Source organism: Thunnus maccoyii, chromosome 16 (assembly GCF_910596095.1).
Source record: "Thunnus maccoyii chromosome 16, fThuMac1.1, whole genome shotgun sequence".
NCBI classification, from domain to species: domain Eukaryota; kingdom Metazoa; phylum Chordata; class Actinopteri; order Scombriformes; family Scombridae; genus Thunnus; species Thunnus maccoyii.
The window spans coordinates 6,882,740-6,910,008 of NC_056548.1; the positions used below are offsets into that span (position 1 = coordinate 6,882,740).

At 37.1% G+C, this 27,269-nt stretch overlaps 1 protein-coding gene and 3 gene segments (V, D, J or C); 1 reads left to right on the forward strand and 3 right to left on the reverse strand.

Annotated features, from left to right (window-relative positions):
* LOC121881008 overlaps nucleotides 1-27,269 on the forward strand; it is a 153,383-nt gene that overhangs the window by 85,864 nt on the left and 40,250 nt on the right. For 9 of the 12 annotated variants that reach the window (XM_042388666.1, XM_042388665.1, XM_042388671.1 and 6 more), the window contains one exon: nucleotides 7,489-7,587. The exons of 1 other annotated variant lie outside the window; for it this stretch is intronic. In XM_042388666.1, coding sequence (XP_042244600.1) covers nucleotides 7,489-7,587 — 99 coding nt within the window. Of the gene's footprint in view, nucleotides 1-7,488; nucleotides 7,588-7,958; nucleotides 9,013-25,396; nucleotides 25,674-27,269 lie in introns of those variants that run through there. 2 more of the 12 variants (XR_006091684.1, XM_042388672.1) reach the window with 2 other exon arrangements.
* Nucleotides 1,660-2,520, reverse strand: LOC121881031. The segment is given in 3 exon segments: nucleotides 1,660-1,736; nucleotides 1,946-2,154; nucleotides 2,250-2,520. Coding segments are annotated over 3 exon segments (327 nt in total).
* On the reverse strand, nucleotides 4,573-7,055 carry LOC121881015. The segment is given in 2 exon segments: nucleotides 4,573-5,772; nucleotides 5,951-7,055. Coding segments are annotated over 2 exon segments (402 nt in total).
* On the reverse strand, nucleotides 10,207-18,974 carry LOC121881033. The segment is given in 7 exon segments: nucleotides 10,207-11,403; nucleotides 11,546-11,652; nucleotides 11,780-11,803; nucleotides 11,903-12,250; nucleotides 14,503-14,565; nucleotides 17,850-18,152; nucleotides 18,239-18,974. Coding segments are annotated over 7 exon segments (897 nt in total).

Sequence of the window (27,269 nt, forward strand, 5' to 3'; positions counted from 1 at the left end):
TACAAGCCTTTATCTTTTGGTTCCAGATTCTTCACTGTGAACGTCCCACTAGCAGCATCAGGCTTAGTAGCTGAGAATCTCTCTTTGCTGAAATTTCCAAAGTCGTGATTTTCTCTGCCGAATGCTGTGAACACAATGAGTTTCATTGCTTCTCCTGTCTGTACCAGTACATCTGGCTGTAGGTAGCACCCTTGGTGTGGTTGCAGGACATTGTTGCACTTTCATCCTTGTTTTTCCACAGTATGGAGGTCTGAGTGACATCACTCCCAACAACTAGACCTGTGTGTGAAACAGTAAAAGTTACCTCAAGTGAATATTTTAACTCACATACAGTAGAGTATTTTACAACCGTTGTCATTGTCTGCTCTCATTCCTGAAATAAAAGTTTTAGTTGTAATGCAGAGATCATTGTACTCAGTCTGGATGATAATTTAGTGATTCAAACTGTTTGACTCTCAGTTGAATAGTGCCGTATCATGATAAAATGCTCATATCATGTTAGTGTTTTGCAGGTGTCCAAATGTAAATATTCCATCTAATTGTAAATTGTTTGACATGTATAAATAGTTTTACTGATGTAAAGCATAATAGTGGATTGTATTAATTTGCCATGATTGATATTTTTATTTATCAGTCAATATTCCTATTTCTATCATGATATTGATTTCAACCATATTTCTCAGCCCCAGATCTCACTGTACTTTACCTTTGTTCCAAAGTAGAAATAGTAAGAAGCTGAGGAGACCATGTTTGATAATGTCCATGTTGTAAAGCACCAAGTCTCATATATACTGTAACTGTCAATGTAATTACAGAGATATAAAGAGTTACAGGTGGGAGTGTCTCTGCAGTGTGATGTTCTGTGAGCTGCTGTATCAAACTCCACATCAAAGTGTAACTGGGAGTGTTTGTGGTGCTTGAGGTCCCCCTACAGTACAGGAGAGAGAGATGTACAGTACAGAAGATAAATTGAGTTGGTAGCAGTTGTTCCAACAGTGCACTGAGGTTTTTGTTCAGCTGTCAAGTGCATCTGTATCACTGTGCTCACTGACAGCACAGAAATACAAGCCTTTATCTTCTGGTTCCAGATTCTTCACTGTGAATGTCCCACTAGCAGCGTCAGGCTTAGTAGCTGAGAATCTCCCATTTATGAAGTCTGGTTCAAAGTCAGGTTTGCTGGTTGGAACAGTGAACACAATTTGTTTCATTGCTTCTCCTGGCAGCTGTCTGTACCAGTACATCTGGCTGTAGCCAGCACCCTTGATGTGGTTGCAGTCTATTGTTGCATTTTCACCCTTGAATTTCCACATTATGGAGGTCTGAGTGACATCACTCCCATCAACTAGACCTGTGTGTAAAACAGTAAAAGTTAGCACCAGTGAACATTTTAAAACACATACAGTAGCCCTATAGACTAGTAGACCATTAAATTGATGTTCAACATTTGCTTGTTATACGTAATAATAAAGGTTAAAGGCTATAATGTAGTGGGTTGATCTCACCTTTTATCCAGAGCAGAAGTGTTAACAAGCTTAGGAAACCATGTTTGATAATGTCCATGTTGTAGAAGTCAGAGACTGAAAGAGGTCTAATCTAACTGTCAGTGTAGTTACAGAGATCTAAAAGGTTCCAGGTAGGTGTTTCATAGTTGATGTTCTCTGATGCTGTTAGCTGCTGTGTAATCCACGTGATGAATCAAAGTGTAACTGGGAGTGTTTGTGGTGCTCGAGGTCCCCCTACAGTACAGGAGAGAGAGATGTACAGTACAGGAGATAAATTGAGTTGGTATCAGTTGTTCCAACAGTGCACTGAGGTTTTTGTTCAGCTGTCAAGTGCATCTGTATCACTGTGCTTCACTAGCAGCACAGAAATACACTGCTCTGTCCTCAGATCGACTCAGCTTTGGAATATGAAGAGATGACAGACTTCTACCATCACCACTCACATTATGAGTCTCTTTAAATTTATCTTCAACAGCTGGAGAAGAGTATCGTACATAACCAACAAGAGCCATATCACTTTTCCCAGCAGACTGTTTGTACCACTGGATCATATTAAAATTAGTGTTTGAATGGCTGCAGTTTATCAGGATTTCTTCACCAAGATCTTTGATCATGGCTGCTGGAGTCTGATCAACACTGTTCTTTGAGAGTTCTGTGAAAAAAATGTGAAACAAACAACTTTAGTGGAGAGAAAAACCTGCAGTGAACATATTTAGAACCATATGTCATAAGTTAATGTAATATTACCTGTTAAACAGAACGGCAGAGCTACTAAATGTATGAGGAGCCTGATCATGATCCAAATGCAGATGAAAAGAAAAAAATAATGTCAAGTGCAAACTGAACAGAGCTGTCTGGATGTAAAGGAGGAGGAGGAGTCGACATAATGGACGTCACATCTTTTCATCAGTGGATTTATACAGTCTACTTTTGTGTTGGTTAATACAGGAAGAGGCGGCTTTAATGCTGATATCAGTGATTTCCTGCTACAGGCTGCAGTTAGATGCAGGTGTGCTCTTCTTCAGTGTAAAGTGATGAGAGAGGGTTTTTGTAGAGGCAAGAAGGTATTTGTGTCACTGTGCCTACTAGCTGCACAGTAATACATGCCACCGTCCTCTGACTCTCTGAGTTTTAGTACATGAAGTTGAGATTTCACTGAACCATCTCCAGTCACATTGAAATGTTGTTTGAATTGGTCCTCAATGGTTGGGCTAGTATACTGAATAAATCCAATGAGGTTAAGGTCAGAGTTTCCCGTTGACTGCTGATACCATAATATTGTATTGTATGAACTGATTGAATGGCTGCAGTTGATTATCTCTGAACTGTCAGCACTTCCTAATATTGATGATGGAACTTGAAGGACTTTAGTGCTCAGTGAACAACCTGCATTTAAGAAAGAAAAAATATTAAGAAAACAGAAATGGTTGTAAAATATTTATCTTTTAGAACAGTTCTAATTTCTACCTACAGGAAAGTGAGAGAAGCAGCAGAGTGATGCTGTTGAGGTTTCTGATCATGATGTCCTCCTCTTTGTCTCCACATTGACTGACAGACTGAACAGATGTTGAGGGACAAACTCAGAGGGGAGGAGACAGTGATTTGTATTATGTGAGCAAGTTTCTGGTTGCTGTCGTGCTGTGATGAAAATTTTTAATTTATGGAACACCTTCACAATGTATTTTATATGGTGTTAATCAATTGGCAGACAATTAATCAACTCCTACTCTGATGGTGAAATCATATATTAAGCTAAAACACCAAACATTTGCTGGTTCCAGCTGATTTGATCAAACAAGCAAATCAAAGATGTTCACTTTGCTCTGTTATTGGTGGTGGGTATATTTTCACTATTCTGACATGTATTTTAAATAAATATATAACTGAAAAGAATAAGGAATCAATAAATAATGAACATAATACTCAAAACCTAGGTGTACAGTAATATAATTTATTGTATATTTTCTTGTTATCAAATATTTTGAAATGTAAACATTTGTTGAGCACAGCTGCTTGGAGTTTCTTGTGTTCCCTGTTTAAGTATTTTCATGTCCCTTTTATATCCGAGTTATCTGTCTTCTCATTAATTCTTGGTCTTTAAAATACTCTTTATTCCTTTCTCCTCTCTAATCTGATGTTGAAGTGATTTTCATCTTTTTCAGTTTATATGTTGTTACAGTGTTTGTAAAGATTGTGAATACAGTAACTCAGTCTTGTGTCTTGTGGTTTCCAGTCTAATAATCGTTCTTCTTTGCTGGAAATTTGGCCTCACTGAAGTCACTTTCATATGTATGTGGGGGATTTGGGGTCATGAAAATGTTTTGCTTCATCCTTTCTCCTGGCTGCTGTCTGTACCAGTACATGTACCAATATGAACTGCCCTTAGTGTGACTGCAGTTCATTGTTGCAGACTGACTCACGTTCCTCCACAGCAGAGGGATCAGTGTGACATCACTCCCATTAATTAGACCTGTGGAGGTAAAAAACAAAAAAAATAGCGTTACAGAACCACCGGTGAGTCCTCTGTATGCAGTCAGAACATAAAATCATCATTATGTCTTTAAAGCTAAAGTGACAGCTTCTCCTTTCAATCCTCGGCCTCATGATGTACAGTACCTACAATACAGAGCAGAGCTGCAGAGAGTTTGATCAGACCAGCTGGGATCATTATTGTGTTCTGAGTAAAATGAAAATGAGAGACACTCAGTCTGTGTGATGGAAGGTGTGACGTTACAACAGAGTTTATTTCTGTGTTGTAAGTTACAGGTGAGAGTGTGGCTGTATTGTGAGTTGTTCTTTGTTGTACTTGAGGTCCTCCTACAGTACAGCAGATAAATACAGTTGGTAACAGCTTGCTGAGGTTTTTTTCTTCAGCTGTCAAGTGCATCTGTATCACTGTGTTGACTCACAGCACAGAAATACAAGCCTTTATCTTTTGGTTCCAGATTCTTCACTGTGAATGTCCCACTAACAGCATCAGGCTTAGTAGCTGAGAATCTCTCTTTGCTGAAATTTCCAAAGTCGTGATTTTCTCTGCCGAATGCTGTGAACACAATGAGTTTCATTGCTTCTCCTGTCTGTACCAGTACATCTGGCTGTAGGTAGCACCCTTGGTGTGGTTGCAGGACATTGTTGCACTTTCATCCTTGTTTTTCCACAGTATGGAGGTCTGGGTGACATCACTCCCAACAACTAGACCTGTGTGTGAAACAGTAAAAGTTACCTCAAGTGAATATTTTAACTCACATACAGTAGAGTATTTTACAACTGTTGTCATTGTCTGCTTTCATTCCCGAAATAAAAGTATTAGTTGTAATGCAGAGATCATTGTACTCAGTCTGGATGATAATTTAGTGATTCAAACTGTTTGACTCTCAGTTGAATAGTGCCGTATCATGATGAAATGCTCATATCATGTTAGTGTTTTGCAGGTGTCCAAATGTAAATATTCCATCTAATTGTAAATTGTTTGACATGTATAAATAGTTTTACTGATGTAAAGCATAATAGTGGATTGTATTAATTTGCCATGATTGATATTTTTATTTATCAGTCAATATTCCTATTTCTATCATGATATTGATTTCAACCATATTTCTCAGCCCCAGATCTCACTGTACTTTACCTTTGTTCCAAAGTAGAAATAGTAAGAAGCTGAGGAGACCATGTTTGATAATGTCCATGTTGTAAAGCACCAAGTCTCATATATACTGTAACTGTCAATGTAATTACAGAGATATAAAGAGTTACAGGTGGGAGTGTCTCTGCAGTGTGATGTTCTGTGAGCTGCTGTATCAAACTCCACATCAAAGTGTAACTGGGAGTGTTTGTGGTGCTCGAGGTTCCCCTACAGTACAGGAGAGAGAGATGTACAGTACAGGAGATAAATTGAGTTGGTAGCAGTTGTTCCAACAGTGCACTGAGGTTTTTGTTCAGCTGTCAAGTGCATCTGTATCACTGTGCTCACTGACAGCGCAGAAATACAAGCCTTTATCTTTTGGTTCCAGATTCTTCACTGTGAATGTCCCATTAGCAGCGTCAGACTTAGTAGCTGAGAATCTCCCATTTTTGAAGTCTGGTTCAAAGTCATGATCTGTTTTTGCAGTTGTTGTAAAAACTATTAGTTTCATTGTTTCTCCTGGCAGCTGTCTGTACCAGTACATCTGGTTGTAGCTACCGCCCTTGATGTGGTTGCAGGATATTGTTGCATTTTCACCCTGGTCTTTCCACATTATGGGGTTCTGGGTCACATCACTGCCATCAATTAGACCTGTGTGTTCAACAATAAAGGATAAAGGACCATAGTTAGTCTTTTCTTGTTGCATTCTGACATCCTCTGTTATCACTTCAAAATGATATTTAGTTATAATAAAAGCAAAAATATGTAAATATGTGCATGTTAACTCGTGTTCGTAAACCAATCCACAGTTGATTTGATTGTAAATTACCTGTAGTCCACAGCAAGAAGACGGACAATCTGAAGAGGTCTTGTTTGATGATGATAATATCCATGTTTTCTTAGACACAAACTGCCAGAGTCTATTATAGTTAGAGACATGAAGAGCTACAGGTGGGAGTGTCGCTGCATTTTGACGTGATCCTGAGAGCTGCACTACACACATCTACAGTGCTGTCATTCAAAGTATTGATAGGTGTATAAATGGTAGTCGAGCGCCCTCTACTGTGCATCACTGTGATGTACTTAAACTTTCATTCTGATCAGTTACACTGACAAACAGAGATCACATTTGATGCTGTTATGTTCAGTCACAGATGCAGAAGAAGAATGATCCAACTGAACTGACGTCATTAAAGAAAAATTATAAACACTGATGAAAAGAGATTTTTTTTCTATCACAAAAAGGTTTTTTTTTACCTACATTAAAACACATGGTTCAAAGCAGCAGTTGCAAGGTTTGTGACTTTTATCAGACTTCTCTACTTTGAGAGTCTGTCATTCCTGAATGTGACAAGTTTGAGATTATAACTATAATATAATCATTTTAAAATTCTTTACACATAATATCACAAATGGTATGTTCTCAGTAGAGCTCAAATGTTCTCAGAATGACTGAAAATTGTGTGTAAATAGACTGGCTGTAGTTGTTCTTTAGCCTGAACATCTTGTTTACTCTGCAGACATTTGTTTTCTTTATTGACTTGAATCTGCAGCACTGTGCTGACTGCCAACATAGAAATATACAGTACAGAACTGGCATTTAATGTAAGATACATGATGAGACCTGAATGTTTACGGCCATCTACATTAAAGCAGATTTTTCCTTTTACTTCATCCTCATGATTTACGGTATTAATTTTCTTCATGTTCTCTTAATAATAAAAGGATGTTGTGTTTGGACACTGTTGATGTGAGAGGCACATGTGGTAAAACAAGTGGAGAACATTTCAAATACTGAAATCATCAGCTCTGCAGTGTCTTACTGTGTTTGTAATGCTCTTGTGTTTCTCATCTTTAATCCACAGCAGATGAAAGAAGCAAAATATAAACACAGTTTACATCATGTTAAAGACGTCATGTCAGACTCACTACTAGCTTTCCTTTCAGCTCCTGTTAGTTCAGCAGCTGTGGACAAGAGCACATCACTGTAACAGTAAAATGAACAGGGGAGGCATCTGGTGTGAAAAACACTGTAAGTGTAGTCAGTAAGAAAAGACTTTGTGAAGTTTGACCATGAAAAGTTGCTTTTCCATTTCACAGAAATTTACAAAAACAATGATTGATAGTAACTTCATCTTCAATTCATCAGGAAGACACCTCCAATGGACTATTTGATCACCTGATAATCTAATTGTTCCTTTTTCACAACTGCAGACTTGACGTAGTTATGACTTATGTCTATTAATTGGTATCAAATTCTTATTCTACTCGTTTGTCTAATTGTGATTCAGACATTGCACTTGAAATCAAGGTTGAGAGGATTGATCATTGATTGTATCATAGCTCTGACTGTATGCTGTGTTGCAGGTTTATCCAGCAGATGGCACCATGATTATCAGCCAGCTGAAGACTCAGCCTCTTCTCAGCAACAGCTGGAGCAGAGACAGCTGCAACTCAGAGTCCAAGGTGAGTTTTAGTCACACCTTTGCCATCATGCTAATCACATGATTAACTTGACATACTTAACATGCTTGCTTGCTAACATGACAAACGTGAACATGTTTAAATCCAGTAGCTAACATACACATCAACATGCTAACAGTCCAATGGTCTCTATACTTAGTTTAGAGATGCAGTTCAGATGAAAAGTGAGCAAAGTCTGACTGAGCTGTGCCTGACAAACTGAATCTGAGCCCCACTATTGGTCACAATGTAGGAAAGTAGTCAAAATGATTTTATTTATTTATACAACAATGTTGACTTGTGGTGTGTAAGTAGCATTACACCTTCATGGGTTCACTTATTTAGCTATCAAATCTGTCTTTTTACTTTATTAGGAGGTTTTAAGAGTTGGACACAGAAAAAAGAAAATGAGATGTCATTAATATCTGTATCACAACATACCATAACAAACACCAGCGTACTGTGTATTCATCATGGTTTCCCAGAGACTTGTAGTGGGAACAAGTTCTGTTCATATTGTAATTTCACAGTTTCCAACAGAGGTCAATAAAAGTCATAGATTCCCTGATGCTCCTTAAATGCTCAGTTTTTCCTTTGCAGCGTTCATGTTCTCTGTGTGTGTTTTACTTCAGATGTATGTTGATAGATAGATGATACATTATCTGCATTTCTGCATATATGAATATTATTAAACTGACCATGTTAGAGGTTCAGTTCCTCCTGGGGACATTCAGAATAAATACAGGACACAGCTTCCCATTCACTTGAATGAGAAAGTGTGTCCAAACATTAGACTGGTACTGTATGTATGAACTGATGGTAACTGATGGTTTGATAGTAAAGAGATTTTGGAGAAAACTTGTAAAGTCTGTTAAATGTGATGAAGTTATTACTGGCTGAACCTACTGAGCCTGTTCTGTTTCCCAGAGAATCATGATGATTTAACTTTCAGGTTATTAAAAGGATTTCACACATAAATCACATGTAATCAATACACTTTTATTGTAGTGTCACATACAGGGAGCTTCTCTTTTTTATTTTAACTCATTTTGATATAACCTGACATTTTGATAACCTGTGTGTGACTCGATATTCAGTTTGCACCACAAGGGGTCGTTCAACATGACAAATGAAATGTGTCGTTCAGCTGCTTGAAATTGACCATGTGGGTGCAGCTTCTTCCTCGTGTCTAGTTGCTGAAGTGTAGTAACCCAGCACCAACAAATAGTCATTGAAATCTCCTCGATTACATTATATCTGCAGAAGTTTCAGTCTACTGCACCAAACGTTATCTGTCCAGGTATAGTTTAGTGTTTAATATCCATGTTAAACAGAAACCTTCCAGCCTGGTAGAAGCAGCGTTCAGTTTTTATGCACCACACATCTGGAACAAACTCCCCGAAAACTGCAGGTCTGCTGCAACTCTGTTCTTTTAAATCAAGGCTGAAGACTTTTCTGTTTGCTGCTGCCATTTATTAAATCACATTTTGAGGCTTTTGATTAATATCTTTATTTTTTTTATTTTCCAATTTAACACTTATGAATTGTATTAAATAAATGTATGTCTTTTTATATTGCCTTGTGTTGCTTTTACAATCTGTCTTGATGCCGTTTATGCTTTATGTGAAGCACTTTGAATTGCCTTGTTGTTGAAATGTGCTATAAAAATAAACGTGCCTTGTCTTGGTATTTTTAGCTTTTGAAGTAAAGTGTTACCAAGTATTTCAACCCAAACTTTGAAATTATTCTCCTGTGTGGCTCATTCAGAATTGCAGGGCTCACACACTGCTTTAACTGGACTTAAATATTACAGAGAAAGAGAGTATGAAGCTTTGTTTTGTGCTTCCTAACAAAAGGAAGAACAGCAACTTCTTATCATAATTCATTTTAAGGTTGTGGTTAGTGGGAGTAGATATAATTATCTTGCTCACAGATGTCAGACACACCATGTTTCTGTTAGTGTCTCTCAGACATTGTTTCCTGTTTATCTGACTCTAGTGAGCAAAAAACATGTTTTTAAAGGAAACAAATGGTGAAATGAGGAAGAAATCTTCCTTAGTTGGATTCCCACTGGGGTTTCAACTTATACCAGTTTTGATGGAGGAACGTTCAGACAGAAGCGTTTAATAAATCTCCATGATATGCTTTAAATACAGTTATGTATTGTGTCTAACTTAGTTATTCACGTGAGGATGATTTATTTGAGATTACAATCGAACACCCTGTTTTATATTTAGAATGAATTACTGTTGTTACAGGTATAGTTGTCTTTAGTCTATAATTGCAATACATTTATTTTATATCTCTATACTGCAACAAAAGAAACAAACTTTCATATGCAAATTTCTGCACCAGATCTGAGTAAACATGTGTTGTGTGTTACAACACACTCATGTTCATTCTGTAGCCTCAGTTGACACAGAAATGGCAGCTTTTCCAGCTGTTTGCTCAGAGATGTGCAGGGCGGGGGGTTGGTGCAGAGATGCAGGTGGACTCTGTGAGCCGGAGGTTGTGGTAAAGTGGAAGGTTGCACCTTCGTCATTTCTCAGCACAGAGAACGATCTGCAGGCTGCTCTGTGACCACATCCTCTCCTCTGCTGTCGCTCTCTACTCCTCTGCAGGGTTTCAAGCCCCGGTTTGTCTCCCTCACCAACAACAGCTTTGACCTCCTTCTGTACACAGATGAGAACGTTGATTTCCTGTTGTTATGTGGTAGACTCACACTCTCACATTTACTTTATTACTGTGAGTCTTTAACGTAAAGGAAGATGATCCTTATTCATAAAGATAATATAAACTGTCATACTTAGTTGTGCAAAGTGGAAAAAACTCAGATAAACTCACTTTAATCAATAATTTATAAAAGAAAGAATATTATAATTCAGATTAGTCGTCTGGATTTAATTCATCACTTAAATGTTACCAGAAAACAACACTTCAGTCACCTTTCAGTTTGCTCATTGGAAAACCTTGTTATGACCCAACTGAAGCAGCTTGTGATGTTTTCTTGAGATAAGGTATTTCAACATGAAATATCTGATTTCTCAGAAAACAGGCAGAAAGGCGAGCAGCTAAAAATACCTCACACTATCTCTGGAAAAAGTGATGTTGAGTGTAAGATGAGATGTGAGAGCAGTGACGGGGGTCAGTATCCAAACTACAAATCAGCAACAATTTGGAGCAACTGACAAACTTATCTGTCTAATCCTTTCTTTCTTTCTTTCTTTCTCTCTTTCTTTCTTTCTTTCTCTCTTTCTCTCTTTCTTTCTCTCTTCTTTCTTCTTTTTTTTCGTTTTTTTGGAAATGAACCACTGTGTATGAATAGTGTCTGATATGAAGATGAATCTGGTTTAGATAAACACTATGTAAATAAAGTCTTACTGCCTGAATCTGTCATGAGAATCATTTGTAGGACAAACTATAAAAACTCAGTAGGACACTCAACATTTATTGAATAAATGAAAGCAAAAGCTTTTCAAGATTCTCTGAAATACTTTTATTGAAAAGAAAATGTAGCAAACAAGCAGTTTACAACCACACACTAACACACATTATACAGACATATTTATAAAAACGTGATGCCAAAGTATTTTTATGCCAGTTATAGCTTTAAGATTGTAACAAAAATAAGCCTGAAACTGTTCATCTACTGTGTGCAGAATTACTATTAAGAGCGCGAATGCTTTGTAACACACAACATAGTGGAAATATAAGAAATATAAGTTCAATGTTCTCAATCTTTATTTACAGAAACTAACAGAATCGATCTCTGACAGTTCACTTGTTCAGGCTGCAGCTCAGCTCTCAGTTGTGCTTTCCCTGCAACAGAAAGAGAAAGACACAATGTCTTAATGTCATGAGCTCTTTTTACTTATTATTCAAATATATGGAGCCAGTTTTTATGTCAAGTACAGGAAACTGAAGCTAATCAAAGCATCTAAGCAACAGAAACAGAACAAACCTGAAGCTTCCACACCAGAAACACAACAAAGGCTCCATAGACGCTGCTCTTGACGATGAAAACACCGTAGGAGAGTTTGGCATTATTTGTGATCATCAAATATTTCCCTGCAGAAAGTTCAAATACCCACATAAGTGACATGATTCAAAGACTAATTATTCAGTTATATGTATATCCTTATATAGGTAGAATTAATGCATTGAGGTGTACAGAATCAAAAAATAATATATTTACCTCTTGTCATCGTCACCTCTTTAGCTGATAGAAGAATAAACATGGATTAGATGAGTACAGATGACCGTTTACATGTTTTCGTTTCAAAAATTTAATTAATTTCTGAGTTTTACATCAACATACCTTTTTCACCAAGAATTGAATCCCGATAAGATTTGGTTTCTTTTCCATCAAAGAAGCTGACAATGCAGGTGAAATGACTGTCAGGTGTGTACCAATCATTGGCAGAGACCCTCAACCTGCTGGTGATGCTGTAAGTGCCTTCTTTCAGCAGGGCAGTGTTGTCCGTCGCCACACCCTTGATGACATTCTTCTCATTAATCTGCCAGAATACACTGACATGGTCTGGGTAGAATCCAGTGGCCACACAAACTAAGGTCTTCCTCCTGTGCTCGTATTTCTGCTTGCGACATTCTTTTGGCGAAGGTGGAAGCACTTTCACTGTTGGTGCTTTTGCCTTACGGCCATTTTCTATAAGGACATGAATCATTAGATTAGAGTTGCATTGTCAAATTCCTGAAGATCAACAACAAAACAATGTATAGTTGTAACCTTGAAAATACCAAATACACCATGATCATTGCAGGTGGCCAAACTCACATTGAGAGTCATTAAGATTTCATTTCAGATAAATGTTATGAAGTTATCCAAGTGATCTTACCAACAACTGTTAGCCTGGTTCCTTCTCCAAAATAAGCAGGATAATTGTCAGAGCACACTGCTGACTTGCATGTAAAAAACTGACACCGACCTACAAGGACTGAATGAACCTCTAACTTCTTTACAGTATGTCTACAGTACAGTCATAATATCACAATTATCACTTACTGATTCATTCACTTTGTATATTTTTTAAAAACTTTTTCCCTACATTTCTTTACCAATTCAAGTAAATATATTTAACTTTGTTTTGAAACTGAGACAGTGTTGGCTGACGTGAATATTATAAACTGCAAAAATGTCACAGTTTAAAGGTTAGAAATAAACTATAAAAGTCAAATTCTGATGCCTGGACCAAACGTAGTGTGAGATTCTTATTCTATAGATTTTATATTTTCTTTGGCACTTTTGACACAGTACAACTCCAGAAAATCACAGAATAAGACATTAAAACATTTACAACAATAATTTTGTGGATTTAGATTAATTGATATGATTTCTATAATTTTCTTACCCAGCACTGTTAGTCTGGTGCCACTGCCAAAGTAAGCAGGCTCGTAGTTGTTCACACTGATACAAGGCTGTAGAAAAACTGCTCAACCTTTCAGCACTGAAAGCTGTAAACTCTTTGTGTTTACTTTCACATAAACTAAAAACCTTCATGTGCAGAAAATCTGTAAATAATACATATTCATACAAAATGAACTCATTACCTAAAAGAGTTAAACGTCTGGTTTGAGATCCATTCAAGAGAGATAAAAAACATCACTCAACTTTAACCTGATATAACCAACTGGTTTGCTGTTATATCGTGTAGAATATTACATCAGTATATATTCAATGATAGTTTTGTCTTACCTAAAACAGTGAGTTTAGTTCCAGCTCCAAAGTAAGCTTCTGACTGAGAACTCACAGTATTTCATAGTGCTGATAAGAACTCACTGAGAGTAATAATCTGGGCGTTAAGCCAAATGTTTTATTGCTGCAGTACTTTTACTGGAGAACATAGACAAGACTTGTTTTACTGACACAAACTAACTCCTCTATCAAGTTCATTTACAATATAAATTGTTTTATGCAATTGAATAAAAGGTCTAAAGATATATTTTTTAATACTGACCATTTTTCTTCCTCACATTAAGTAAAAAAGCTGTAAATCATACTCTGTGAGATTATTTTTGCAGGTTTTCTTACCTATAATAGTGAGTTTAGTTCCAGCTCCAAAGTAAGCCTCGTTGTAGGAGCACAGAGTGTTTCAATAGTAACAAAAACTCTTCCTACTGCTTCTCTTTATCTGTGACACTTTGAGTTTTTTTCCAGCTTTGTCACTGTTTGACATGTTAAGACTTCCACTTTAATCTATTGTAGTTTACAAAACAGGCAAATCATCCCAGACTTATTTTTAACTCATGAACATATATTCATGCTTTTTGTGGCTATTTTATGATTATTAAACCTAGTAATGGCTGTAAACATAGTTTTTATCACTATTACTTTTTTTGGAATCAGCTTTGGAGTAACTTTACATCATAAAAACATCTATCATCAGCAATATTTAATGAACTTTTAAATGATTTCTTACCTAAAACAGTTAGTTTTGTTCCAGCACCAAAGTAAGCCTCTGTAGTACCAGAGTCACAGTGCACTTGATCAGTGCTCAAAACAGCCCAAGATGCTGCTTTTACTTTGCTTCTTTACTTTTTTAGTTTTGTATTAAAGTAAAACCAAAAGCTTTCACTATAGCCTGTGTTTTTTTACGTGATGCAAGCAAAACAGTTTCTCTCAATAACCAGCCTAAATAAAACATAAATAAATGTTTTACTTCTTTTACATATTTGACTTCTCTTACAGATGGATTCATGATGAAAAAATTTGACATCTTACTCACCAAGAACAGTTAGTTTTGTGCCTTGGCCGAAATAAGCTTCGTACTGACACAGTGTTTCAGCTTAACGCCACAAACTACTGAGCTGAACTTGAACTATAAAGACTCAGGTGCAGTAAGTTTCTTAAGGAACGACTCAATTACAAAGTTTTTTACATTTGTTCTGATTTCTTCTTACCCAAAACAGTCAGTTTTGTTCCTCCACCGAAGAAAGCTTCATAACCACCAGAGTCACAGTGCACTGGATCAGTGCTCAAAACAGCCCAAGATGCTGCTTTGACTTCTTTACTTTTTGGTTGCCTTTAAGTGTTTATTGCATTAAATATCACTTTTCTTTATATCCAAAATCCAACATCTGCTGCTCTACCGTCTGGTTTTACAGCTTATACACAATTCTAAACTGTGTCCCTCAACAACCAACATGTAAGACTTCAATATGTTGTATATACTTTACAAATGGATTCATGAGAAGAAATTTTGACGTCTTACTTACCAAGAACAGTCAGTTTTGTGCCTTGGCCGAAATAAGCTTCAGCATTGACACAGCGTTTAAGCTTAACATCAAAAACTGCTGAGCTGAACTTGAACTATAAAGACTCAGGTGCAGTAAGTTTCTTAATGAATGACTAAATTACAAAGCTTTTTACATTTGTTCTGATTTCTTACCTAAAACAGTTAACTTTGTTCCTCCACCGAAGAAAGCTTCATTACCATAAGAGTCACAGTGTGTTGAATCAGTGCTCAAAACAGCCCAAGATGCTGCTTTGACTTTACTTCTTTACTTTTTGGTTGCCTTTAAGTGTTTATTGTATTAAATATCACTTTTCTTAAAATCCAAAAACCAACATCTGCTGCACTACAGTCTGGTTTTTACAGCTTATAAACAATTCTAAACTGTATCCCTCAACAACCAACATTTAAAACTTCAATATGTTTTATTTTCCTCACAAATGGATTCATGAGAAGAAATTTTGACGTCTTACTCACCAAGAACAGTCAGTTTTGTGCCTCGGCCGAAATAAGCTTCGTAATTGACACAGTGTTTAAGCTTAACATCAAAAAGCACTGAGCTGAACTTGAACTATAAAGTACATTTAGTTTCTTAATGCACCACTCTAATTACAAAGCTTTCTTCAACTTTATCATCCTTCACTTACCTAAAACAGTCAGTTTTGTTCCTTTTCCAAAATACGCTTCGTTGGCATTGTCACAGTGCAGAAATACTGAGCATGAAACTCCTCTGTCTTTCTCTACCAGAATTATCTTTAGATAGTTTTCATTAATCCTTCTATCAATACTGAGACTCTAAAGCAATGTGACATTTATCAAAACACATTAATAAACTGGAATATTTACCTAAAACTGTCAGTTTGGTTCCTTGGCCGAAGTAAGCAGGATCAGTGTAGGTCACAGTGTTCTAACTTTAGCTCAATAGTTCAGCTTTTTCATGACAACTGATATTTCCTTTAATGTTACACAAACAACTCAACTGTTTTATGTTTGTTTAAGTAAACTGAAGTTGTGAGAGTTCTGACTTACCCAAAACTGTGAGTTTTGTTCCCTTTCCAAAGTAAGCTTCGGTTCCAGTGTCACACTGAATCCCTCCTCAACCAAAAAGTCACAAAACTTTCCATAATCAGCATGTTTAGACACAGTCTAATAATCCACAGGATGAAGAAGGTTCAAACATGCAGGATGAGCTTCATAATGTCCAAAGATGTTTTGTTTTTGTCAAGATGAGTAAAACAAACATTTAAGTCCTGCAAACATGAATTTAAAGCCATTTAAAAAAAAAAAATCAGCTTAATTTCCTCATTTAAATTGATTTTACAATACTAAAATGGTCTGACATCCTGCACACCTTCATAATGTTGATGTTTTCTGCTCTACAAAGTATCCAAAGTAGCATGTAGCAGTCTACACAATGGATGTTAATGGGAGGAGGTTTTTGTACGGCGGCTCTATAGGATTGTATCACCGTGGCCCCCTGTCCCCACGGTGAAAAAGCATCACACAAAAACCTGAAGTCTTTTTCGTTGTCTCCTCTTCGCTTCCCCCACCCAGCTTCTCCATATCTCATCCTCCATCTCTCTCTGTCTGTGAGAGCAGCTGCACAGGTCGGGCTGACTGACGGCTGAACCAGCTCCAACCTGACTGCTGCTATTTCTGTGACAGCTAAGAAAAGAAGCAAGAAGAATAGAAGGAAAAGAGAAACTGTGTTTGTTTTTAGCTGCTCAGAGGAAGTGACATCTCTCCTGGTCACACCTCTTTATCCCACCCAGCTGTCAGAGAAGTGAGGAGGCACATTTACTGAATAACATACAGCGACAGATGTGGCTGATAATATAGGATATGGAGCATAACATTACATTAAAGAAATCAATCTCTTAATTAATTTATTTCAGTGACGATGCAATAATGTTTTGTAATAATTTTATGACTGATATGAGAAAGAGACGAGTCATAATGTTAATTATTATGTCATTAATCAAGATTATCATAAATTCATTATTAAAAATGAATCATTTATGACATCATGAGGCACAATGTTTGTCAAACAGTTTGTCATTCCACTGTGTAAGAGTTCATTATATTATTATATTTTATATATCCATTTGAAAAAAGACAGCACCTATCAGTTATTACATTATCAGCATCGGACATCAGTGCGTTCAGTGAACAATCTGTTTCTATAAATAAAAAATAAACATTAAATTAAACATATTGAATTAATATTAAAAATCATAGAATATTATTATGTCTTATATGTATGAGTAAGTATATAAGTATGAGTTGCATACAGTATAACTGATATATGGTACGCACCTAATACTTATAAAACCTTTTATGTCTTTTTATTTCTTCTTAATGAAACTTACTGTGTTGTGAGGCATCATTCACACAATGTCATATCACAGCTGCTCAGGAGAGGTCATTCATTTTTAAGGGAATTTAACCATATACTAATTCTTTACTTTAAAGCCATTTTAATTACACTAAAGATTAGACTGGCTCCTAAACATATATGTAATCCTACATGAGTCCAGTAGAGGTCAGTGTGTGCTAACCTTTTAAACCTGATATGCTTTTAATCCTGTCAGGAAGCACAGAGAGAATTATAATAAAATAACAAAGTAGAGACTTGACTTGATTGTGACACAGATGAGAAAGCACAGAGGACAATAATACTGAATGTGACAAATACTTCAACACCTGGTGCCTTATCTGAATTGATCAGCTCTGTGGTGCTGCTGAAACATGACTTGCGGTGAGTTCTTGTACCTTCACTGAATTAATAGATGTTCATTGTGCTGTTGTTTTTTTCAACATATTTTCTTCTGTAATTAATGGTCCGATCCTTATTTTCATGTCACATTGATGTTAGTTGTCTATCATGTCTCACACTACAACAAAATCCTGACTCTCAGAGTTCAACACATTGGTCCTCTTCACTCATCCCTCCTCTTGTGTTTCTCTTGAGGTTGTTGTTTAGCTGTTGAGGCTTTCTGAACCACTGTGCTATACTGGAGGCACAGTAATACACAGCTGAGTCTCCGGCTTCAGCAGAGTGTATCTCCAGAGAGGATTTAAGCAATGTAGACCGGGTCATGGTGTACTTGGATTTGTTGAAAGGAGCTTCAGTGTCCCATGAATCTTTACCATAAGAATATGTTACCATCTGTATTTTTTCCCCACCGCTGCTTTGTCTGTACCAGTACATGTAGTTATATTGATCATCATCTTGTTCACACTGCAAAGTAACAATCTTGTCTCCTTCATGGCTGATTAAAAATGGAAGCTGTTGAATTTTTACACAGAGGGAGAAATCTGGAAAATAACAAAGAAGACAACAAGTAAACAAAAAACAACTGAAGCAAGAAAATCTTCTTTCAATTGAATTTAAATGTTCTTACTGGAGAAGATAAGAACAGCAACCAAGAAGACGTTCATTTTCACAGTTTTTATACAGATGATAGTACAGAAAACAGAGCAGTCCACTCAGTCCGCCCTCTGTTGTCTTGTGAGGTGAACAGGTGTATCTTCCTTTACTGCTACAATCAAATGTTCTGAAAGAAGCTTGGCTCCTCCCCCTTCACTCTGTGTTTCTTTTACCAGGAACTCTTTGCCTACATTCATATTGTTTCATAGATTCTTGCGGGTCCCTGTGAGCAGTGTGAAGCTGTTCTTTGAGGACTTTAGAGGACCATGTATAGTAATTGCTGCTTCAATAAGGTCAGATTGTTTGACGTAAAATATAATGTGATTACTACAACAAACACAAATACCTCCTAAGATTGGTGCATTTTATCAACTCTCTTTAAGCACAAAGCACAGTATGAATCTGGCTGAAAGGAACTTAGTCTGCAACTCTGTCTTTTGTCTCTTTTAATATCACATGTAGTTGACCAAACTCGGATGCATAAAAGAGTACAACAATGCAGTATTTTAGCCATTGTAATAGTGATGAATTATGCATTAATAAAACCCCAATTATACATGAGTTGTATACTATGAAGTGTTATCTGCAAACATTGCTAATAGTTGTTAGATAGTGACCTCTATCAGAGTGGTGGTTGAACTGTGACCAAATACCATCTGATATAAACTACAAGCCCTGTATATGTATACCTTTTTGGGGGGGAATTTGTCTTTATTTTGCTATTATTCTACTGTTGCAACTGTGGAGTAGTTGCCAGTTTAGTATGAAACCCAAATGAGCCACAGCTCCTTCCTGCTGTGAGCCATCTGTGACAGACAGACTTGATATTTGTATGACTGTCTGGCCTGTGTGCATCACTGTGACTGGCAGCACAGTAGTAGGTGCTGCTGTCATTGAGAAACAGCTCAGTAATTTTAAGGGAGAAGTTGTTTTTGGATGTATCAATGGACATCTGGAAGCGCCCCACAGTTTGGTCATACTCTTTGATGATGAACTGCAGTTGGGCTCCGTGGTGGTTTTGTCGGTACCAGAACATGGTGTAGCTGCCCATGCTGAATCCTGGACCCATGCTGCACTCCAACATCACTGTGTCTCCTGGGTGAAACATTTGATCTCCAGACTGAAGAACTACAACACTGAGACCTGCAGCACATGAAGGATGATGTTTTATTGTGTCTCTCCTTGATGTACAGATTGTTAAAGTCACAGAAATATGTGAAGTATCAAGGTACTCGATCATTTAAACATCTGTTAGTACATCGATAATGAGTTACTTCGTAAAACCCACCTGAGTGTAAAAGAAGTGACAGATAAAGGACTGTGACAAACATGTTAGCAATGAGTCTTCTTCCAGCTGAATGATGCAGTCACACATCACTTTATTCAGCACAAAGGAAACATGAGGTCACATGATCACATGATTTGAAGGTAGGACTGACTGTAATTCTCATTCAGTGATTATCAAATGAGAGAGGAGCACATGAAAGATGTGTAAATCTACGTTGAAACTGAGACTAATACTTAAATGATTTTCAATCAAGAATGAATTTACAACATGCAATAGACCATCAAAAGCACAATTAAATATAATAACTGGATAATGTAATTACATTATACTGATTCATTAACCTGTGATTACCTCATAAGGGATGTAACATAAACATAATACATTACTCTTAGTGCCGAAAAAAGTAGTTGATTACTCTATTAGTTGATTAACAGAAAATTAATTGACAATAATTTTGATAATCGATTAAAATAAAGTAATTTATCGAGCAAAGAGGCAGAACCTTATACTAAAAGATTTGCTGCTTTTATTTGTTTTCTATCATTGTAAGTTTATCTTCTATCTTGGAGTTTTGGACAGTTTGTTGGACATGCAATTTGACGACGTCACCTTGGGCTCTGGGAAATTGTGATGGGCAATTTTTTATTGATTTATTTTTACTATTTAATAGACAAAAAGATTAATGTATCGAAAATAAATGACGGAGTACTCAACATTGAAAATAATCGTTAGTTGCAGCTCTAATCTTAACTGCTATTACATAGTAAAACCATGAGCCTGAGTAAAGTGAGTTATGACAGGGCAGAGTCATAGATTGAATGATTTAGTAATTAAAAACTGTTGATAGATTAAGCGATAATGAAATTGATTATTTACTATCTTTATTAAAATATGCACTTTGCGCCCTGTGAGCAACTTGTACTGGAATGAATGAGACGTTCATGCTCCCATAATAGACCCTTTTCTCTGAAGACTTTTTTTACCTGTCAAAGCAGGAAAAGCACAGGTGGAATAAATAACATTAATAATGGCTGCATTACATTTTAGTGCATGCTTACTCACTGACATGGCTTACTGGGACAATTAATGGAATCATCGTTAATGTTATTATTTACACCTGTGCTTACACATGTGAAAATGTCTGCTGTGGAAACAGTCTATTCATATATTTTGAAAATAACTTGATGTACAAGAATGTTAGCTTTTTAATTCAACCATTTATAATTTTTGGCCTATTCCATAATCATAAAATGATATGGACCAATAGAAAACCAAACTTTACCTTATTTCTAATGATACTTGATTTTTAATCTGTACCCCTTTATTTATTTATGTTTTCCTCTTCTCATGTATTATTTTTTTTATTGAATGTAAAAAGCTTCCTGCACAATCCCTTTGCCAAATGTGACAGAACTAGCTAATTTTAAAAAGCTTGTTTTTTGTTACTAAAGGTGGGTTTCAACCAATTTAACAATTCTGATGCTTTAATAAGATGTCCTGTATTACATTTAACCTGTTCTGACCACATTTCTTGAACAAATTGATATAAAACAAGTTAGGGAAATATCGTTATTGTTACATTACAGATCTTTGACACTGAAGGCAGAATTTTAAAAAAAATTCTGAAATGTGTTCCTTGTGGTCCATTTGGTCTGTTTTATATTCCCCATAATTTTCCTTTAAAGAGAAATGGGTCTGGGTTCTTATGAGTTAAAAATTGTTTTATTTTATTTTATCATCCTCACCAACGGTTGTTCCTCATCTTTACCAACGGTTGTTCCTCATCCTCACCAACGGTTGTTCCTCATCCTCACCAACGGTTGTTTCTCATCCTCACCAACGGTTGTTTCTCATCCTCACCAACAGTAGTTTGTCATCTTCACCAACGGTTGTTTGTCATCCTCACAAACGGTTGTTCCTCATCTTTACCAACGGTTGTTCCTCATCCTCACCAACGGTTGTTTCTCATCCTCACCAACGGTTGTTCCTCATCCTCACCAACAGTAGTTTGTCATCTTCACCAACGGTTGTTTCTCATCCTCACCAACGGTTGTTCCTCATCTTCACCAACGGTTGTTCCTCATCTTCACCAACATTTATTCCTCATCCTCACCAACGGTTGTTCCTCATCCTCACCAACGGTTGTTCCTCATCCTCACCAAGGGTTGTTTCTCATCCTCACCAAGGGTTGTTTCTCATCCTCACCAACAGTAGTTTGTCATCTTCACCAATGGTTGTTTGTCATCCTCACAAACGGTTGTTCCTCATCTTTACCAACGGTTGTTCCTCATCCTCACCAACGGTTGTTTCTCATCCTCACCAACGGTTGTTCCTCATCCTCACCAACAGTAGTTTGTCATCTTCACCAACGGTTGTTTCTCATCCTCACCAACGGTTGTTCCTCATCTTCACCAACGGTTGTTCCTCATCTTCACCAACATTTATTCCTCATCCTCACCAACGGTTGTTCCTCATCCTCACCAACGGTTGTTCCTCATCCTCACCAAGGGTTGTTTCTCATCCTCACCAAGGGTTGTTTCTCATCCTCACAAACGGTTGTTCCTCATCTTCACCAACGGTTGTTCCTCATCTTCACCAACATTTATTCCTCATCCTCACCAACGGTTGTTCCTCATCTTTACCAATGGTTGTTCCTCATCTTCACCAACATTTATTCCTCATCCTCACCAACAGTTGTTCCTCATCCTCACCAACGGTTGGCCAGAAATTGTTCAAAAACGACTCTTCTCTGAGACTTGGTGTTTGTATGCTTTTGTTGTAGCTAACTTTAGCTATCATTTGGCTAAGCAAAGATATGTAGCTGCTGGCTACTTATTTTTGCTCACACAGTTAGATGTCATTGACCCATATTTGAATTGCCATTTATTATGACTAAATTTCTTGTTGTTAATTTCAGTTTGGTTGTTAGGCATGGGTGTGATGCTTTCATGCTTTTGATTTGGTAACATATAAATGCTCGTACTGGAGTATAGTGAGTGTTTTGAATTGGTTTTGAATTTTCCCCATAGGTTCTTGTTGGATAAATTTTATGGTCATTTCAGAGGCTGAAGTTTGTAGTGCTGTTGAGCTGTATTGCATTATACTGAGAGGTGACACAACAACAGTATATTTCCACACACTGTCACACTCAGGGATAATTAAATCTGCCATGTTAGATCAGAACAAATATAACAGGGTAATTCTATATCTTCTTACTATCTGATGTAGTTTGACAAATACTGTGCAATTCCATGAAATAATATAGTTTGTCATTTCTAAGTTTAAGCAGACTGTATACTGTACATACAGTACTAGTCACTGATACTATGTACAGTATTATATTCCTTTAGTATTTATCATGATATTCTTGTCACAGCCTGAACCAAAACCTTGCATTTACAATATGTGATAACATTCTGAATTGTACATACAGTAGATAGTTTGTCAAGTTCTTTCTGATGTTTAATAGCTCTATATTTAAATTTGCTTATATTTGATTAGTTTGTTTTTTATTTAGCTGTAGGCCTATTTCAGTATTGTACAGTAGTCTTATGTAAATTGTGAAAATGTGTGAACAGATTCTTGGCCAGTAACAGGCAAATACCCCCAGCCTGCCTCTCAGGATCATGAACTTGAAAACAGACAGCAGGGTTTTTAGTGAGGTGGTGACATTAAACCACATCACTGTGTACTGGCAGCACAGAAATACACAGCTGAGTCTGAACGATTCACATTTTGAATGATCAGAGCTCCTGTTTGGATGTCGTCTCTCGTAATCTTGAACTGATTTTGAAACTGCTTCTCATAGTTGGGATCACCGGGAAAGTTGCTGTAACCGATTAAATTCATCAGACCGCTCCCTGTTTGCTGGTACCAGAGCATTACATATAGACCATTATCATTATGATGGCATTTAAATTCCACCCTGGCCGTTTCATTGACTATTCTTGGATGAGATGGATCAAACGTCACAGTCTTAGCTTGATCTGTAGGAAAAACAAATTTAAAAAGTGGTTATAACGAAGCCATAGTACAAAAATTATTCATATAATTATTCAATAATATAATTGTACAAAATTAACAATACGATTAAATTTCTGTTCTTGCAGCTAATTTTATTACATTGAGGCAAGATGAGAAGAAAAATGATGATTGCTGCAGACATCCTCACAGTTTGTGCTGCTGCAGGAGAAACGCAGCTTCCTCCAATGAGAGTCTGTATAAAGAGAGACACTGCCTCTTGTGCAAATGCACACATCTCATTTACAGAATAATGATCAGGGTTTAGTGAGGGAGTGGCATTAAACACATCACTGTGTATTGGCAGCATAGAAATACACAGCCAAGTGTGACAGGTTTGCTCTGTGAACGTTCAGAGTTCCTCTCACCGTGTCTTTTCTTGTTAGCTTCAATTGTTCTTCAAACTGACCCTCATAGTTTGGGGAGTTTTCATATCCATACGCTATGAGGGTCATAGACAGATTGTCTACCAGAGCATTAATAGAAGGCTTGTGTCATCATGACTGCAGTTAATCTGGACCTCATTACTCTCCTTCACTATCTGGGGAAGAGACTGCAGAAATGTAACAGTGTTCACCTGACCTGTGGAGAAAGCAGATTTAGATAAAACTGGTACTGATGCAGAGCATGAGGATACAAGAGAAGAGAAAAGCAAATGTGTGCACAGATGAAGACATTGTCAAGCATTGATGTGAGAAAGAGCCCTGAGAAAAATAAGGCTCAGGGTAAATAGGGAGGGCATTGTGTCTGTGTTGTTTAATTCATCACCGCATTCTCTTGATAAAAGCTGCATGCCACGTGCTGTGTCTCCACCTAGCGGTTGACTCAGGACAGTAATTTGGACAACTGTAGGTGGCCACTTGTCAAGGAGACACAAACATGAGTTGTTTTTAAGTGGTGAAACAAATTTTAATTTTAGAGAGCATATTTCTCTCTTCAACATGGTAAATGGACTGTACTTGTATAGCGCCTTTCTAGTCTTCCGACCACTTAAAGCACTTTTATACTATGAATCACATTCACACACATTCATACGCTGAATGGGTACCAACCTGCCCATCGGAGGAAATCTAATCATTCATACACGTTCACACACTGATGACACAGCCATCAGGAGCAATTTGGGGTTAGGTATCTTGCCCAAGGACACATCGACATGTGGACTGGAGGAGCCGGGAATCGAACCGCCGATCTTCCAATTAGTGGACGGCCCACTCTACCTCCTGAGCCACAGCCGCCCCCCAGCCTCCCAACATGTGCAGTAAAAGACACTGATATCATCTCAGCTGTATGTTTTTGTCACAGAACTTAGGTCTGTTACAGCACTGTGTAGACTGGCAGCACACAGATAAACAGCCTCATCTTTCCTCTGAACACCTGTTATTGTCAGAGACCACTGCTTCTCCTTTGTCTCTGCCTGAAAGCCAGATTTGAATTCATCTTCAAAGGTTGAACTGCCAGCTATTATAGCCACTATTAACTTAAAACTTTTTTCTGTCTGTCTGTACCAGTACAGATATTGATAATCAGTGTTATTCTGGTAGCAGTGAATTTCTGCCTGGCCACTGGGAAGACTGGAGATGTAGTGGGGCCACTGAGTGATCAGCACAGACTGAGAAACACCTGAAATACAGAAAACAGAAAAGCTGTTACCAACATGATAAACAAATATACACTAAATCACTTTAATATAAGTTAAATCTTTACATGTTTTCCAAATGATTTTAAAACAAGTGTTGTTACGGAGCAACAAAAGATGAAAATGTAGATTAGACACTAGAAATATTTTCTTCATTGTGTCTGTGTGTGTTTTTATCTTTATAGATATTAACTTTACCTGCAGCCCAGAGCGTATAAAAAATCAAGGCGGTGATGCCTGGAATCATTCTGACTGGGGAAGAGGAAATGAAATGAATGAAAATACAATGAGCCCCTTGAGATCTGTTGGGAGGAAATGACATCAGATCAGCGTCAGAGTTAAATAGACGAGGACACACAAAAGGAAGTCTACAGGAGTCGTTAGTAGCATACATGATGTCGAGTAGAGCTGCAATGATTTGTTGATTAATCGATTAGTTGATCAACAGAAAATTAACTGCCAACTATTTTGATAAATAAATGAATCTTTACGAGTTGTTCTTTTGAACAGTTGTTTTTTTTTGTTGTTTTTTTTTTAGAAAAACTGCCAAAATTCTCTGGTTCCAGCTTATTAAATGTGATGATGTGTTTACTATGATAGTAAACTGAATATTTTTGGGTTGTGGACAAGACATTTTAAGTTACATATTGGGCTTTGGGAAACAGTAATCGCTGTTTCTCACCATTTTCTGACATTTTATAGACAAAACTAAACAAACATTGATTAATTGAGAAAAAAATTGACAGATGAATCAATAATGAAAATAGTCCTTAGTTGCTTGCCTTATGTCAAGTCAATTTTATTTCTTTAACTTAATATCACAAATCACAAATTTGCCTCAAGGGGCTTTACAATCTTTCCTTCTCTTAAGAGCCTCGATTTGAAGAAAACTCCCCTCAATGCCCCCCTTTTAATTGAGAAGAATTTTAAAAATGTGACATATGCACATTTTTGTCTACTGAACAGTTTGTCTCACACATTTGTTTTTGTACCTTTTGTTTGTCTTAGCAGGATGAAAAACTGCAGCGTCTGAAATATGCTGCTGCATGAAAACAGATTTATCTGTCTAGCAGTTTAGGTTTGATGCAGGTGCATGTTTCATTTGCTGGCTGCCAGCTTTTTGTAAAGGAACCAGAGGAGTTGAATCACTGTGCTGACTGGCTGCACAGAAGTACTCTGCACTGTCTGTTGGGTTTATGTTGGAGATTACAAGGTGGGCTTTTTTCTTTGAATGGCCTGTTATGTTGAAATGTGCTTCAAAGTTCTTTTCAAGATTTGGGGTTTCATAATGAAGCGTTCCAATCAGGTCCATGGCCCTTTGGCCTCCTGCTGCTGACTTGTAACGGTACCAAAGCATGTAGGGATAATTGTTGTCTCCATGGTAGCAATCAAGACGGGCGTCTTCTTGTTTAGGTTTTGTCAGAAGATTTACAGGTGATTGTTGGATGAAAAGTGATGATAACACAGCGTCTAGAGGATAAAAAGAAAAACTGAAGGTAAACAAAGTTCCTGTTAGTGTCATGAGAAATGTTCGACATCATGTTATAATTCTTACCTGCGAGAAAAGAGAGAAAAAACAACGTGACAAGAAACATTTTTATTACTGGATAGAGAAAATCCTCATGTATCCATAATGTTCTCTGCGGTGGCTCAGATCTTAACTGTGACTTCAACAGAAATGAAAATATATTGGTGTGAAATTTTCCTTAATAGTACATTTTTAATAAGGAAGGAGGAGCTTACAACTATGTTCTTGTCTGTGTGTCATCACTGCTCTCTGCTGTACAAAGTTTTGATTCTGATTCGTACAGAGCAGGTTGCTGTTGTGTGACTCATCTGAGGGGATTATTTATTTATTTTGTCTCCAAGGAAGCAACAAACATACTTGTAAACTAAGAGTTATAATGAAGCCTTACTTTCAGTGCTTTTTGTGTCACATGGTGTCAGTGGTTTCCTCTTGGTGTGCTGTTATCTGCTGGATCATTATGGAGGTTTTTGTACGAGGGAGTCACTGTCTTTATTACTGTGCATACGAGCTGCACCAAAATATTCTCCGCT